This window comes from Phasianus colchicus, chromosome 9 (genome assembly GCF_987193195.1).
Source record: "Phasianus colchicus chromosome 9, bPhaCol1.hap1.1, whole genome shotgun sequence".
NCBI lineage: Eukaryota > Metazoa > Chordata > Aves > Galliformes > Phasianidae > Phasianus > Phasianus colchicus.
Genome location: NC_143444.1, coordinates 26,920,324 through 26,937,307, shown reverse-complemented (window position 1 = coordinate 26,937,307; position 16,984 = coordinate 26,920,324). Strand labels below are relative to the sequence as shown.

General features: G+C 38.7%; 1 protein-coding gene across 3 annotated transcripts in view; it reads right to left on the bottom strand.

Annotated features, from left to right (window-relative positions):
* Positions 1-16,984, bottom strand: part of ZFYVE9 (zinc finger FYVE-type containing 9) — a 55,997-nt gene that overhangs the window by 11,440 nt on the left and 27,573 nt on the right. For all 3 annotated transcript variants that reach the window (XM_090146663.1, XM_031602461.2, XM_090146664.1), the window contains 7 exons: positions 16,202-16,301; positions 13,265-13,441; positions 12,844-13,013; positions 11,964-12,087; positions 10,153-10,275; positions 9,139-9,294; positions 788-1,012 (listed from right to left, as the gene is read on the bottom strand). In XM_090146663.1, coding sequence (XP_090002789.1) covers positions 788-1,012; positions 9,139-9,294; positions 10,153-10,275; positions 11,964-12,087; positions 12,844-13,013; positions 13,265-13,441; positions 16,202-16,301 — 1,075 coding nt within the window. The remainder of the gene's footprint in view (positions 1-787; positions 1,013-9,138; positions 9,295-10,152; positions 10,276-11,963; positions 12,088-12,843; positions 13,014-13,264; positions 13,442-16,201; positions 16,302-16,984) is intronic.

Genomic DNA, 16,984 nt, shown 5'->3' with positions numbered 1-16,984 from the left:
CACGATTTCCTTATAAACTACAGTTTTTGTACACTGGTACATCTATAAAGTACCACAACTCCTGCACAAGCACTGCACAACTGACCTACTCAAGCACAGTGTCCTGACGCAACAAGAAGTGGAGTTGTGCCAATTAAAGCAGCAGACAACCAAGACCACAGACTTCTGGCCTGCCATGGTGGACAGACTTCCAGCAGTCTCCAGCAATCATCAATGTCTTTTGAAGATTTTATTCCATTCTAGATGCTAAGACTTTATTTAGCTGAAAACGTTCTCTCCAGCTTTTTATTAGTTGCAACAGAATTTTCCTAACAAGCTGCCACATCAGTTGCCCCTGTGCATATATGCTCTGGATAACAAGTACAGTTTGTTTGTTTTTGCGAAACTAAATGCAAACACTCTTCTTTTTCAGCTTGAAAAGAACTTAACAGGACAAATGAGAGCCTTTGACATAACTACACCAACTAACTTCGACTTGTTCTGCACACTGCTCCCTTTCAGGTCACCAAGTGAACGACAGATAATTGCTCAAAATTAGATTTGTTTCCATAAAAGCTCAACTATTATAGTTTTAAAAAGGCTGTAGGTAATAAGAAGACCCCAGGGCTGCTGTGCTGTTACCTGGATGCAATGTGGGTATGGAACATCAGAGACAATAATTTTTACCTGCCTGCTGAAGCTCACGCTGCTTTGGCAGGTAGCAATTCAGGACTGGGTGTGTGTGCTCTAAATCAGAATACATTATCCTGCAGGAATAATTGCAGCTAAAAGAACACACATTACTTACGTCTGTATTCAGCTCCAAGTCTGAGCATCAGCCGAATGGGGAACACTTTAGCCCAGGGTGTCTCCCATTTCTGAATGAGGATGCCAAACAAGTAGGGTGGGGTTGGGAGCACCAGGTCCTGCAGGGACTGATACGTAGCTGCAACGTACAAGAACCCTCCGTGTTCTTTGCTTCCCAGAAAGCTCTGGCTGAAAAAGGAGTGTCCCAGGTTGCCAACAACATTACCTATGAATAAAAATGCTCATTACATCACTAGATCGAGAGCTGTATCAAGAATTCAAAGAGTTCTTCAGGATGGAGGAAAAAAACCCCATATCTTTGCTTCCTAAAGCATTAATGCCCATTAATCACACAGGAAACAATGATTTGCTGCACACAGGGGCTCAGGTTCCCTTTGGGCAAAACTGTGAAATCTGTTACAGAATAATGCATAGACTAAAGAAACCCAAGCCATGGTATCTCTGCTTGATCCACCTCTGGTGGTGATGGAGATGCTCACTATCACTGATAGAAAGCCTGATTTGTAGGAAAATGTGCACAAATACCTTCATTTCTGCTCTGGACTGGCTGAGCCATGCTTGAAATGTTAACAGGACAGGACACACAGCATGTGTGTACCTCTCTCTCACCTCTCTCTCCTTTTTTCTCTTCCAAGGAGGAGAAATACACATGAAGAATTACATTGCAAAATATATACAATGCCTACCAGTTTTCCAAGGAAAACAGCAATATCTTGACACACATTTTATTTTAGAAAGGAGCATACATTCTATTTTGTAACCAACTGAGGTTGGTATGATTCAGCAACGTCTTCATGGCTCTTAAAAATGACTCAGTGGATTAAAATCAGCTTAAAAATAAAAAAATAAAAAATGGGTGGAAGGTGGGGGAAAGAATGGCAAACTGCCTTGACCATTTCAGTCATCTGCCTGTTTCAACTAGCCAAAGAGGTGAAACAGAGGGGATGATATATGCCAAGGACAGTTGAGGAGAAGAAGGGTAGTTAAGGACAGTATTGCTGCCTGCACCTTTCTGCTGGCACTACAAAAGTGCTCAGTGAAAGCCTGTGTTTGGTGCCTCCGAGGCACTCAAGAGATTTCCACTGCAGAAGCTGCTGATGACTGAACCAAATTTTCAGAGCCAGCTGAGATGAGAGGAAGTGCACACCTAGTGAGATGCTGAATGCCCACAGGGCTGTCCTTTCATTTAGGCAAACCACCAGAGTCTCTCTCTGTCATATTGAAGATCTGGGTCATTTTAAGAACTGCACATAAGAGTATTTATTTAATTAGTGTATTTTATGTAAAATGCAACCGAGACAAGCACAGGGGAGAAGAACCACTTATTTTCACTCCAATTTTTCTTCTTTGTTGCTCTTAAATTCCAAAAATGTTTATGCTGGAATAAAGTTTATTAGGTTATTATAGCATCCAATGCAATATTTAACATCATGGCATAGAACCACAGAGTAATTCCAACAACAGCATGCAAACAACCAGAAGAGCTGATTGCAATTCTCCATAGGAAGATGTGAACATTAATGGCGCTGATTTGCTCTCAAAGAAAAACAAAAGTAAGCTGAGGGAGTGTGGTGTGGTTGATCATTTGATCACACTATTCCTATGGAACCATGGGGATCTGTTGGCCTCTGCAGAAACCCTAGGCTTCCCATGCATGTAGGGCAGAGGGAGTGCTGGGTAGGAGGTTCTGCTCCTTCCTCCCTTACTTCATAATGGAGCATCTGTATTTGAATTTAAGGCAAAGGAAGAAGTGCTGTCCTGCTTTTTCAACACGCACATCAGCTGTGCAATTTCTCCCTCCAAAAACACAGGTCACAGAAATGCAACTATGACATCTTCAGAAGACAAAAATGATGATTAAGTTAAGCCTACTCAAATTCCATAACTCAGAACAGCTGAAAAATAACACACTGACATGTATAAATGCAATGAAATAAACACAGTAGGCAAAGGAAAGCTTAAGCAATGAGTCTTTCTAAGCCTGACCCTTACACTGATCCACCACTAAAGTCCCAACGCACAGCTCTGGCATGAGAATAGGACAGCTAATTCCTGCTTTCACTCCAGAGATGTGGGCCATGCTACTGTGCAGCCCTCCAGAACATAATCACCACTGGGTTTTCTTTCCTTCACATGACTCATGCTGCAGGGATCTCCTGCATTAACTACAGCTACTGGTAGATCACTAAACAAATGGCTTATTTTACACTCCAGTGAGCAAATGCACTCACAGGTGTCCCTGCTATTCAAAAATTGGGTAACCTTACTGGATTTTTATTTTGGTTGGTTTTTGTGGTAGTTTTTTTTTTTTGCTGTGTCCATAAGGTGCTGCACAAACTAAGCTCTCAAGTTCTCCGTTAAAGGCCATCAGGGTTCAGCAGCACAGGCACCTCTATGCCAGGGTCAGGCTCACTCATAGCTTGCTGCTACCCTGAGTAGCTGATTTTTAATTTTACAGATACACGCAAACCAGAGCTGACACCATCAACGTGGATTCCAAATTCCAAAACTCTGACAGTGGTTACAACTTCTGTAACACTCAGCTGAGCACATCTGATGTAAAGCAGTCATTCATTAATCTGAAAAATTAACATGATTAATAAAGTTACATCAAATGTTGTCAGCTCCTGAGAAGCACTGCCCCTGCTCATCTGCAAGTGCATTTCTGTCAGCCTGTGCTGTGACACTGCAGCCTGCACAGTGACCACACTGCTAATACTAGCAAGATGCTGCAGTTGGTACAAGTGAACCTAATGTATCAACTCATGTTCAGGAAAGATTTTCTCTGATCTAAAATAGCTTCTGGCACCTTTTTATCTCAACTCAATTCATTTGCTTTTGCAGTTCCCACCTACCCTCAGTAACTTCCTCTTCGTTTATATTTCCTTTTTTTATTTCCCATATGTTCTTATCAAAACAGAAGCTATAGACCTGATAGTAAAATTAGTTGCTGAGGTTCTTGGTTCCAAACAACATAACCAGAATAATCAGTACTTAAAAGGAACTTATGAACAGGACAGAGACAGCCCTTCAAAATGGACTGATAGCAATAACAGAACAAGAGGGAATGGGTTTAAACCAAAAAAGGGGAGATTCAGGTTAGATGCTAGGAGGGAATTCTTTATTCAAAGTGCAGGAAGGCACTGGCACAGACTGCCCAGAGAAACTGTGGGTGCTCCATCCCTGGAGGTGTACAAGGCCAGGTTGGATGGGGCTGTGGGCAGCCTGCTCTGCTGTGGTGCAGTCCTGCTCATGGCAGGAGGTTGGAACTGGCTGAGCTTTAAGGTCCCAACCCAAAGCACTTTGTGATTCCAGGAAAATAGCATATACTTCATGATGTGAGATATTGCCCACTGGGATGACAAAGCAATCAGAACTTCTAGTTGTGACTGATGCCAAGTGCTGCAGCAGAAGAGGACAACTACTTATTTTTCTGTTTCAGGAGATGGCGTTTCAATACATCCTTGAGCTGCCTTAACAACAAGTTTTTCAGCTAACAGCAATATGAAAAAACCCTCAGGGTGAAATCTGACTCTCTGCTGTTCAGCACTTTGCTACCACAAACAGCACTACCCGTTATTCCTCCTGATACAAGTGTCTCACAGTGTAAGCTCCAAGATGTTACAGCTATTAAGAGGACAAACTATTGCGATTAGGCAGTTGTGCTGCAAGTCATCATTTATGAGAACATGCAACAGCTTCCTTTGAGTAGAGCACAGGAAGAATCAAGAAAGTGCCCTTTCCACCCAGCAAATCCAAATGAAAAAGCCACTCTGGGCTTCTACAAATATTTCTACCCTGTCTGGGGGCCGTCTGCCTTTCCTGTCACGTCTCTGAAGGCAGCTCCAAGTCAAGGCCCCACTGATAAGTTAATATATACTTACATTTCTCAGTAAATTTCCATTCACTTTTTATTTATGTGGATACAAAGCACTTAAACCTGTCATACTGCTACCTTAAATAAAGGGGAGCTATTACCAGTGTGACAAGGTCAAACCAGCCCATTGCACCGATACACATTAGGAGCATAGAACTGTATTTCAGAAGCTTGTACAGAAAATGTAGCTGTCAGAAGAATCCTGAGAAAAAGCTACCCTTCTCAAAAACATACCTAATTTACAAAACATCACAACTTCCTGTCTAAAGAAGTAACTGTGAACAGAAAGTGAAAAGAAAGGTGCCTTTTCTTATATTAAGTTCCAGCACATTACATCAAACAATTAATATCATTTAGGAAGTGCCATAAATCTGCACAATGCACCTAAGGCAGCTCTGCAGGAGGTATTTATTCCTCTCCCAGCTATACTGGGTTACCCTGTATATATCCTTAATCCTAAGCAGCTCTACGAATTCCTTTAAAACAAACAAGCTTGTTTGATGTGGCTTTACCTTCAGTAACAATCCATACTGTGTTCTGAATTCTTTGCTTAAGTGCCTTCCTCTGATGAACTCTGCATATCAGCTTGACAATCCCTTCTGGGTTCAAATAAAATGGTTTATACCAGAAAAGGTAAAGAAGAAAGTATTCCTGTATTTCTTTATTGCACTCAGTGTATGATGAAGTCACCTCAGTGCTTTTACCAAAAACAGTTGAGGTTAAACTCCTGACATATATTCCCTATTGTTCAGTACTAACATCTAATCTCAGGGAAAGCACACTTGGAAGAGAGAAAGCTGCATCCATCTGACCTCATTCCACCATCACCAGTAACAGCCAAGTATCTAACACCAAGCCAACATCCTGAAAATTCAAACATCCTATTCCAGCAACAAAAAAATGCAAAGCAAGACTCACTTGGGATCAATTTTGCCAGACAGATTTTCTTCAAGAGCAAATGAGCACATAAACCAACACAAACTCAGTCACTGTTAACACAAAGGTCCACAAAGAGACAGGACTGTGGATTTAACTTAATCACACAACACAACTGTAACAGATGCCATTATTGAAAAGAAAATTCCAAGTTCTGATCATACTGAGTACCTTTGCATTGAAAAATATCAGCATGTAATTTGGAAAGAACTTATTCATATTGGCAACAGGTGTGAAGTCTCACTTACTATCATTGTGAGCAGTGGTTATCAGCATTCCAACCTTCCTCAGATCAAGATACAGCAGTCTTCCAATCACTCTCACCCCATGCTCAATTTTGTATCCAGTTTTCATACTACACTTGCAGAGCACAACAGTTAAGCTGTTCTCTGCTCAATGTACCCGTGGACTTCTCTGTGGATCTCATGTTTTAGCTACCAGCTTACTTAAATAAAACCAGGCTAAGTAAAAAAATACATAAAACTGTGCTTGGGATAGAACATCCAGAACTCCTTTCCAAGCAGTTACCACAGTTGCCTTCTCATTACAAAAGTAACAGTAGCATTCATCGTTTCCCACCAAAGAGTTCACAGACTAAGGGTGGATCTGGCAGCTCTGTATAAATTGCTTCAAAGTACTCATTCAGAGGAACCAGAAGTTCTCATTTTTCCATTCACCAGACCTCCTCGCAGGCTTATAGCCAACAGACAAAGATAATCATGGGATTACTACTGCAATAGTACTTCTCCTACAACAACAACAGAAATCATTAGATTTCAATTTCAAAACAAGAAAGGCAACGCAGCAGGGAGCTTGAAGGGGAGCAGGAAGCTTTGGAAGGGCCAAAGGGAAAGTAAAACAAGGGAAACAACAGCAGTTAATACTTGTCTTAATTAACAAATTTAGAATTTATACCTCACATACACACAACCCAAAGGGAAAAATACCATCTTAACTTCAACGTATCTCAACTGTTTTACAATTATGAAGTCCTAACACTAAAGCTCGTGGCTGAGCATTTCCTCCAGTTAAGGTTCAGAGCATCAGACTGACATCTTCTCCACACTGAGAGTTGAAGCAGAAGGACAAATCATGAAGCATTAAGCACACACACCAAATGCTCCTGCCAGCAGGTGGGAGGGCTGGGCTCTGCTGCAGCTATTGCACATGCAAAAACCACGTTCTGCATTTGACTGAGCATACAGAGCACGGGGCTTGAAGAAACAAACCAACCTCTGAGGACAGCAAAAACATCTCGGAGAGGACTTGGGACATGTTTGAGCTTCTGTGTTTGAATCCAGAACTCAAAATTGAGCAGGAAAAAAAAAAACTGAGCTAGTAAATAAATGTGACTCATGGAAAAAAAAAAAATCACTACAGAGATGTGCTTTAATTAAATAATCAAGGTGAGAAATGCTGTATGTTTTGGTTCAAAACAAAACCAGCAGCAAAACCCAACCATTTCCAAAACAAAATCATTATCACTGTATGCAATTCTTGTTTCTGTTCCATTAAAAATTACTCACTGTGCCTTTTTACTTTATGACTGTTTTTAAACATTTACTAGAGAAGAGGAATAAAAAACACCAGAGTTGATTTCAGTTTCCTCACAGCAAAATACATTTAAACCAATTTATTATATCATGAAAAATGAAACTGTAAGGTGGGGTTTCAAACAGTTCCTGATTTCTACTGGAGATTCTCATTTGCTCTAAACATCTGTCATTTAAACTCTAGGAGAGGTGCAATAGCTCTGAAATGAACAAAGCTGGAAGAATGGATGCATGTATAACAGCACACAAACTGCTAACCACTTCCAGGGGATTGCAATCACCCAAATGAAATCCCTTCAGCCTCTCTGATTAATGTTGAAAATGACCAGAGCTGCAAATATATACTTCTCCCTCTCCTGCACACATGACTTGAAAAGAAAAAAGGATGCAGATTGAAAGGGTGCATTACAGGAATTTACTGAGGGTGCTGCAGGAATTTACTGAGGTGCTATGATCTATGAAAGTTTTAGTGCTAGTTGGTACTACACCATATGGCAACTCTAGGTGTGTACCTATTTCTACTATGTCTGAAATACAACACAGAGGAAACACGATCAAAAGAACATAAGAGTGGAATTCTTAACCAGGGAAGTTTGGTTTCTAATGAAAAAACTGTACAATAGTAAGCAGCTCTTTACACAACTACAGTTGTAAGATATTAAATTATTGCCATGAGTGCACTAGAAAGAATTTCAAATAAGTTATGTAGGAACTATGAATTATCTATTTCAGTAAGGTAATTATACAAACATCATTGCAATACACACATCTAGTAGCACATGTACACACCAGTGTGTTTGCATACACACACACAGCATTTTCTAACCATCTCCCTCTGAGTAACATCATCATTAGAGGATAAAGCACTGTCAGTGAAGTGATGTTTGGAAAGTTATTTGTTTCCAGTGTATGTTAAATCCATTATGGCCTGCAATAACAGCACATTCTGAACCTGGTAACCTCTCTGGACAAGATGACCTTTGTTGAGTAAAGACATGTCAGGAGACAAAGATCTTTTTCATTATTTTGTTAAAGTGCTGGGCTCTGTCACTGCACAGGCATTTCAGTTAACACACAGAACCCTTCATAAATGTTCTGTCAGCATATGACCTAAATATGATGCAATTTCACCTCTGGAAAACTAGCTTTATTTTCTCATCAGAGAAACCAAATAAGAGTTTTTTCTCACCATGCAAAAGTTTTTGAATTATAAGGTTCAATCAACAGTTAAGAGCATAAGCCTATTTACTCAGCAAATATAAAATGTGTAAGGGTTTATATCATACAACCTTGTGACTGAGATACTAAAATGCAAAATTCAGGGGAAATTTCTGCAAGGTACAAATGTATATATAAAAATAGAAGAACCAAACTTTTAGATTATTTGATTTAAGATATTTAATACTCTACAACAATTCTCAAAATCTGACTAAGCTGAAATGAAAATTGTTAGAAGCTATGTTATCAGTGTAGCCATATCAGGAGCCCTGCTGGGTATCCTACTACACCTACCACTAAACAAAGCTGAGCAATAATTTAAGGAATGTTTTATTTTTCTTCAAGTTCTTAACCCAAGATTAGACAAAAATGCCAGAGCAGACAATAAGCAATGACTGCTAAACACAGCACTGAGACAGGGAGAGTCTTCCTGCTCCATTCCTGTAATAGCCTATGTAAAGCCTTTAGAGGCCAAACTTCCCACATGCTGGCTCCCAGAGGACAGCTGGATGATCTTCAGTGCAGTTCCCATGTCACCAGCACCCCACTCACACTTTTGTTTGATAAGATGAATGTAACAGTGGATGCTGTGGATTGACTAACCAATCATAAATCAGCACCCTATCAGCTTTGATCCTTATTTGTTTTTTATATTATCTCATACAAAAATAGACATTTTTCTAAGTGACAGAAATGTGAATTTCTGGTCTATTTAAATCGTTTTTAAGAGATAGATAGAATTCCTACCTGCTAAGGCATCCCGATAAAGTTGCACAAAATGGTTAAAGATATCCTTGGGCAAACACTTCTCATCAGGCAAACACTGCAAGAGAATGACTATCTCAGACTGTCCCACTGCATGCATTCCTTTTGTAGTGAAACACCAGCACTTCCTGTTCACATCTGCAGAAAGGAAAAATATATCAGAAAAGAAAATCAAAATTTTACAAAATGTGCCTAAATTGAAAGACTGTTCAATTGTCAGTTTTACAGCATATTTGGTTGTGATGTCTGTCACAGGAACAAATTAGCAAACACATCCATACCAAAACCAGCTCAATAACACGCAGTTTGAAATCTAAGGAACAGCCAGAGTACTAAGGAACCAGCCAGATGTTTGGGATTAGCACCCCAGAGCAGACTTTTAGCAGCTTCTGTGTCCAAATTTAAGGACAGGATACAAATGGGAATAAAGTAAGCTGAGAAAAGGCCAGGCTGTTTGCTGTGCATATTGTGATCCTGACAGCTAAACAAGTTTCGGAGAGCGATCTCTCTTTCGAGATGGATCACTGATTCACTGTGTTCTCCTGCTTTATATGAACATTAATCATGACACAAATAGCAAAAATTAGTTACTAGAATAACATTTTTCCATCTAAATATAAGCACATAAGTGTAATGTTAACTAGATGCTTAAAGATTTATAGACAACTCAGGAAGACTGAGTAATATAATATTTTGTCCTATCAAGTCAGAAAGGAGATACCTCAGCACAAAACTGAGAATGGTGGTTCTTATCAATCTAATTTATATTTTCAGGGGGGAAAAAAGAAATCTTCATCAATATTTAAAGCAATGGACAGAACCCTTATATAATTTTAATTAACGTGGTTAAGTACAAAGTTTTCTGTGCACACTGAGACTATCTCACCAAATAAAAATGCTGCTGTTGCTACAATAATACATGCAAAATATTCCCCCATATACTAGGCCTTATTTAATAGCAATTAAAAAAAAAAATCACAGAAAGCATAGACTTACAATTTACAATTTTTACCATGGACAACAAATTAGCATTTAAAACAAATACAAGAGGGTCAGGGCCACCATCCTCCAGCTGCTGCATGACAGAGATCTGAGAGGGTCTCTCTTCTACAGCATAATCTGTAAAAGAACAAGTGAACACAGTGAAATCCTTCACTTACTCATAAAGTGTATTACAATCACTTAACTCTGATCCTGATGCTTTTTTTCTTTTTTTTCTTTCTAACACTTACTTATTCTAATCTGACTGATTGTCTTCTAGGCTGCTATTTTCAAATTCAGTAACGTTTATATGCATCACCCCTGTGCACCCTTAAGAAAAGTACAGTTTGTTTCATAAATCAGGTTTTTTAGGGCTTTTTTTTTTTTTTTAATCAACCAGAGGAGAAAAGCGAAATCAAATGTGTCATGGTGCCAACTGATATCCCAAAGAAGATAGCAATTGTTATTTATGTCACAGCAAAGCACAGGAGCATCTGTCCTGGACTACAGACACAACACACAGTCTATCCCTATGTCACAGAACTTATATTTTCAGTGCATTAGCTAATGGGAAGACAACAATATATAACCATATAAAACAATGTTCTTCACAGACTGTAGATGGTCTAACTTCACTGTAAAACACATTCCAACATGCCATTTCAAAGATGCCTGTAGTTTCTCTCTCTGATGAGACTGTTAAGACTAGTAAATTAAAATTTCTCATCTGTGTGATTATAATCTTCTCTGTTCTTAAGCCAACAAAAAGCAGTTACAGAGAACTGTATTACCTTTCTTTCTAGATAATTCTAACAGGAAAGGTAATATTTATTTTATAATGAAAAAAAGATTTTTGCATGTTTTTGAATAAAAATAGAATACAGAAAGTAATATACTGCAAAAAAAAAAAAATCCTGTACATGACAGCATCTGAAACAAAATCAACTTAGCATACAAAATACAATTTACATGAGGTTATCCTTATAGAAATTGAAAGCCATTCTGTCGTTTCACTCTTCTTTGTGGAAGCAACTGAATAATCAAGTACCCACTTGAACAGCCAACACAGGATGGGACAGATTTGTTTTGAAATGAAACTCTCAGATTCTGGTTTTGACAATATCCTACAGTCATGGGTCACTTCTGGCTTAATATTAGAAATGACTATAGCAGCAAAACATTTAATAGGAATGTAAAAAAAAAGGAAATCAAAGATTAAAAAATAAATTAATATCAGAAACATATTTTAAAGGATATCATGAACTAGCAGAAAGCAACAGTCAGATAAACAAACATACATTTTTTTTAAACTTTTAGAAAATGGGTTTTTCTGAATCCTCCTGAGTTTGGCTGCTTCAGAATGGAATACCACACTTACTACAACTGTCACTGCAGGCCAAGATGGGCAATGGTGACATTGTATTCAGTGCTCTGTGATGCCTCAGACAAGCAGATGTCACAAGAGAATTACAGAGAAGGGAAGCATGAATATTCAGAAGGCTAATTAAAATGCATCTCTGTGCAAAATATTCCCAACAGCCCGATTAGTGAAGAAATGAACTCCAGAACAGAAATATGGGCTAATTTTCTTTTTGCTTTGTGTTTTACTTCTTACCATAATTTCATTGCAAGATGAGGTTCTTCTGGTTGGTAGTAGGGATCAATGGTGCAAATGAGTGTCAAGACATTTAGACAGAAATACTTGCTGTGCATTTCTTCAAATGCTCACCATATTGATAGCATCTTATTTTTAAAAGAAGTGTAGTAACAATTGAGTTAATTGAAACTGTTAAACATAAATGCTAACTGCCACCTTATCCCCTCACCTCCTTTTACTCCAGTGGAGATGAGAATCGGAGGAAGCCCATCTTCAGGAATTAGATTCATTGCACTGCCAACAGGACTGCCAACCTGAGTTATACTTCCCGAGAATACAGAAGCATTATCAGTCTATAAGAAGCAAACAATAAGAAAAGACAATATTACAGAAGAGAATTAAGAGCTACCTAATTAGATTACCTATATCTAGGTGAAGGACTTTATATCTGCAGCAGAAACAGAAGCATCAAGTAATCTGTCTCTTTAAAAACAGATTATGATGACAACTCTTATGTGTGAACTTTTATTAAAAAGCCTACTCAGAGACTGCATTTCCCTACTCCAGCACCACACATACCAATTTTCTTTGTAAAAATACATGCAAATGTACCCATGCCCATTTGAACTCGGTGAAAAGTCCCAATGCCGTTCACATGGAGCATGGTGCATTTAATATTGTTAGATCCCATCTGCATTTTCATGCATAAATCATTTTATGAGAAGTCTCACACAAAACATTTTTCCGTTTTGTGCTGTGACAATCTGATTGATACAAACCCTTACTGACAGTGACTCAGCTTTTTTAAAACATGCATTACATAAATGTGTTCCATACACAGCCTGCACAGCTCAAGCCTTGAAGGCCACTTAGCACATAAAATTTAAACAATGCTTTCAATACTCTATCTTACAAGAGTTCAATTTTAGGCCAAAATATACTTTTGCTTCAGCACTCTGCAAACAGCAAAGTGAGGACACTTGCTATAGAACACACTAAGACAAGCCTCAACAGATTTCCCACATTAGCCCTCCTGAAATCACAGAAACTAGTAACATATATGACCAAAGTAAGTCTGGTGTTTTGAATGGTTACTAATGTTTCCTTACTTCTGCTGATAAAGCATTGTTGGTTACGGGCTTTGTTGGATCGTGTGATACTGCTAAGGCTCCTGTAGAAGTTGTTCCAGCTACTGTCAGTTTTGCTGCATCAGCAACTTCTCCATTGGGTAATATCCCATCAGCAAACCAAACACGTCTCTGTTCTCTAGGTTGAGCCACTGGAGAGAAAAAAAAAGTGGTATTTAACATCTCACAGCAACTTTGACTCTCTATGGCAGCATCACACATAAACTAAACACTCATCTGCTGAGAGTGGTTTACATGTCCTTAAAAACCTCATGTCTCTAGAGAGGGCAGGAATGCCACATTGGCATTAGCTACAAAACTCAGAGCAGATGAAGCGCAGATACCGTCAACAACTTCTTAGTATAGCACAACTAAAAGGGAAAAAGAACAGAAGTACTCTTACCTTCTGCTCCAGGATGCTTTAGAACTCCCACAGGTACCATGACAGTGGGAGGTGGAGAGCTCAGGGCGCCCGATGCCTGAGCCTGCTGCAAAGGAGGGATAGTAGAACAGTATTCAGCAGGATTGTTAGGGTTAGGACTCTGGCTTGAGGCACTCATCATGTTCTCCCAGGCTTGAGCTAAAGCAAACAAAGAACAAGAAACATGAGCAGGGGAAAGTACCTAAGACTCCAAAAACACTGTGTCAAGATCTCAGCTAAGTAGCTCTGGACCCTTGACACCTTAGAAAGACAATCTCTCTTCAATTAAAAGCTGAAGAGACTGTAATTTAACAATGAAACACACAGCATTAGGAGAAAGATCACTGATCCTATGCAATGACAGTATCAGTCTGTACAGAAGTATCTTCTGAAAGCAGAAACAGTACACTTGATCTGACTGATGCTTAGTTCTTCATGCCTCGTTCTGCATTTCTGAATATATATTTATATATATATTTATATACCACATATATATATGACATATATATCTTCATCACACAGTATTTCATTAGACTTCAGTGGACATTCCTCATTCCTATTACAAACGTTTAATAAATCTACTGAGATGTCCTGTAGGTTATCTTCTGTATATGACAAAAAATCACCTTACATTTCTTTATTTCAAGGTCGATTATTTACAGATCAACTTATATTCTTCACTATAAAAAAAAAGCAAAACAAAACAAAAACCATATGCTAACAATTCTGAAGGAATTACCTGAACCTTAGTTTAACTGCCCAAACTATAATGCACCAAACTCCTGTTGAAAACATCAATCACAAGGAAATCTCTCCTCTGTCCAAAGAAGCAGACTAAGTAGATTATACCTCCAAATTACAACAATTTCTTCATCTGTAAGGGAGTCTTGTAGCTATGGAAGTTAGCAGAAAATTCAAATGTGTGTTTATAGCCTGTCCACGTTAGTTACAAATAAATGCAACTCTCCAGCCAGGCATAAATATCACACTACCTGAATTCTCAAAGCAGCTTATAAGTCTGAATAAATCACATACATCTTTGGGTTCCTTTGGCTATAAGCTGTCATAAAGCCAATGTGAAGGTAACGAGACTGAAAAGAGAAAAAAAACACAGAACACAAACCCTTCTACTTCTTCCCATTAATCTGCAAGACCAGTAGACTGAAATATTATCAATGGGAACATTTGTGATGGAAGTTTAATTATTTTTAAAAGCAATTCTGTATGCATTTAGCAAGTGTCCTGAAAGACATGTTAAAAATGCACCAAAAAGTTACTTCTCCAAGATCCCATAATTAGAAAATTCATACCAGAGTGAAAGAGCATTTTTAAAGCTTTCTCTTGATCTACCAAAGTGCCAACACTGCATATCTATCAACTGAAAAGTACAGCAACAGTGGCACTGGAAGCTTCTTAAGTATGTAGTCTGTCCATAAGAAAGTGTCAGAAAAAAGCCCACTATCCTCCATCAACATCTTACTAAAATACAAAGCAGGTACTGAGCAACCAAATGAATTTATGACTTTTAAAGTGCAATTCCTATTGCAAAAATCCAAAACTTTGCTAAGATGCTTAATCTGCTGCACTGAGAGGAAAAAAGACCCTTACTGGAAAACGAACTGCAAGAAATCTGGAGAGATCAGACACCATCACACAATGAGAAAATAATCAGTAACCAAAAGCATCACCACAAAGCACTGCAGCAGGGATAGCAACACAGAGGTAACTGAAAGGCAGCACACCTAAGTAGCTCTCTCTCTAAAATAAACCAAGCAGTGGTGTCATTCTTTGCTGCCATTAATGTGTTTCCATCCTGGCAACAGGACAGAAAGGCTTTTAAAAGGAAATCATTATAATATGATCAATTTTATTATGCCTTTTTACAAGAACACTTCTGGTTTCAACTGAAATATTTTCATATTCCTTCCTTCCCCCAGCTGAAAACAAATCCTACTCACCACTAAAAGGAGCTGGCTGTCTTATGCCAGGTGTTATGTTCTTGTTCTTGTACTCTTTGAAATGTGCTATTTTCTCCATTTCAAAATGTAAAATTGTCTTTGCTGGGGCTTGCTCTTAACTTCTTGATAGTACGGCCTACATTTCCTGTCACTTTAAATATCTGGCCTGCAAGTTAGTAAGGTTCCTTGGGAATCTGCTTTTGAAGAAACTGGGCACACATCAGTGCTGCTCACTTTTTAAGAGTCCTCTCTTAAGAGCACAGGAACAGATGATTCCAATGCAATAGAAGTCAAGCGAGCAGGCAAAAGGCCATATTGGCCGAGCACAGATTTTTTTCTAGTGCTTACATGGGAAAAGAAAGCATAAAGACAATCAACAGCAAGTTGAATACGAGACAGCAGCATGCCCTGGCAGCCAAAAGGGCCAAGAGTAGTCTGGGGTGCAGCAGGTCAGGCAGTGCCAGCTGGGCGAGGGAAGGGGTTGTCCTGCTCTGACCTGCACTGTGCAGTCCCACCTCCAGCACTGTGTGCAGGTTTGGGCACCATCACATCAGGACACAAAGCTATCTGAGAGCACCCAAAAGAGGGCTACAAAGATGCTCAAGGGCCTGGAAGGCAGGACTTATGAGGAACGGCTGACCCCAGACCCCTAAATCACTGCTTGTGGAATCCTGGTACAGCATCCACAAACAAGTTTTTGAACTCATGGCAACCTTTCTAGTTTTTGCCTTTTATTAACCATGTTTAACTGAGAAATTCCCACTTTCCTCAGAGATTACAAACTGATTTCTTAAGAGCCTTGACTTACTATAGTTACTATACTTACCCATACAAATAAATGTGGTTTTTTTTGTTTGTTTGTTTTGGTTTTTGTTGTTTTTTTGTGTTTTTTTTTTAATCATCACTGCAGCTCAGCACAAAACCAAAAAAGCTCTGCATTTTAGACTCTCTCCCCACTTACCATTCATTAGTACTGAGTGGCAGATTACACACACTCTGGCTTCCTTTCGATCCATGTACAGCAGCTTGCACTTCAGGCTACAGCATGCTGCACAAAAAACCTGGAACCCAAAAGGAAAAAACTTAAGTGCTGTTCAAAAACATACAATGAATTCATGTAATCAGAGAATACTGGTAAAGCTCTAGACATGCAAAATAAGGAGGCAAATTATCAGTATTTTCCCATTAAAGCCACAGGGACTACCATCTGCCCAAGACTCCCTTTCTACCAATCCCAATGAAGTAGCAGTATCTGCAGCACATAAATGCATGTTGTGCTGATACTTCATGGTGCTATTTTTTAAAACATGTTTTGCATAGATGACAACGGCTTATTAAATTCCTACCACATTACAATCCCTCACTGATTTAACAATTTGATAATGAACATCAGTTTTAAAGCATGATTACTTTCTAGAATCAACTCTTTATAAATACACCAGTTTTCTCTACGTAAGAGATTGCTGAGGCAGAGATTAATTCAAACAAGTCATTATTATTTGCAGCAGGATGGTTCATCTATATTAGTACCTCTATTTAATCTCTTCAGATGTATTCTTCAGTCAAGTGAGTACTGATGTATGAAAATGCTTTAAGCTTTCAATGGATAAAATAACATATTTTAAAAATTTGAATGACAGTGGTACTGCAGGAAAACATTGTTTCATTTATTAAGGACAAAAAAAAAAAAAAAGAAGAAGAGGAAAAAGCTCATATTTACTTAATTGCAGACACTACACCATCA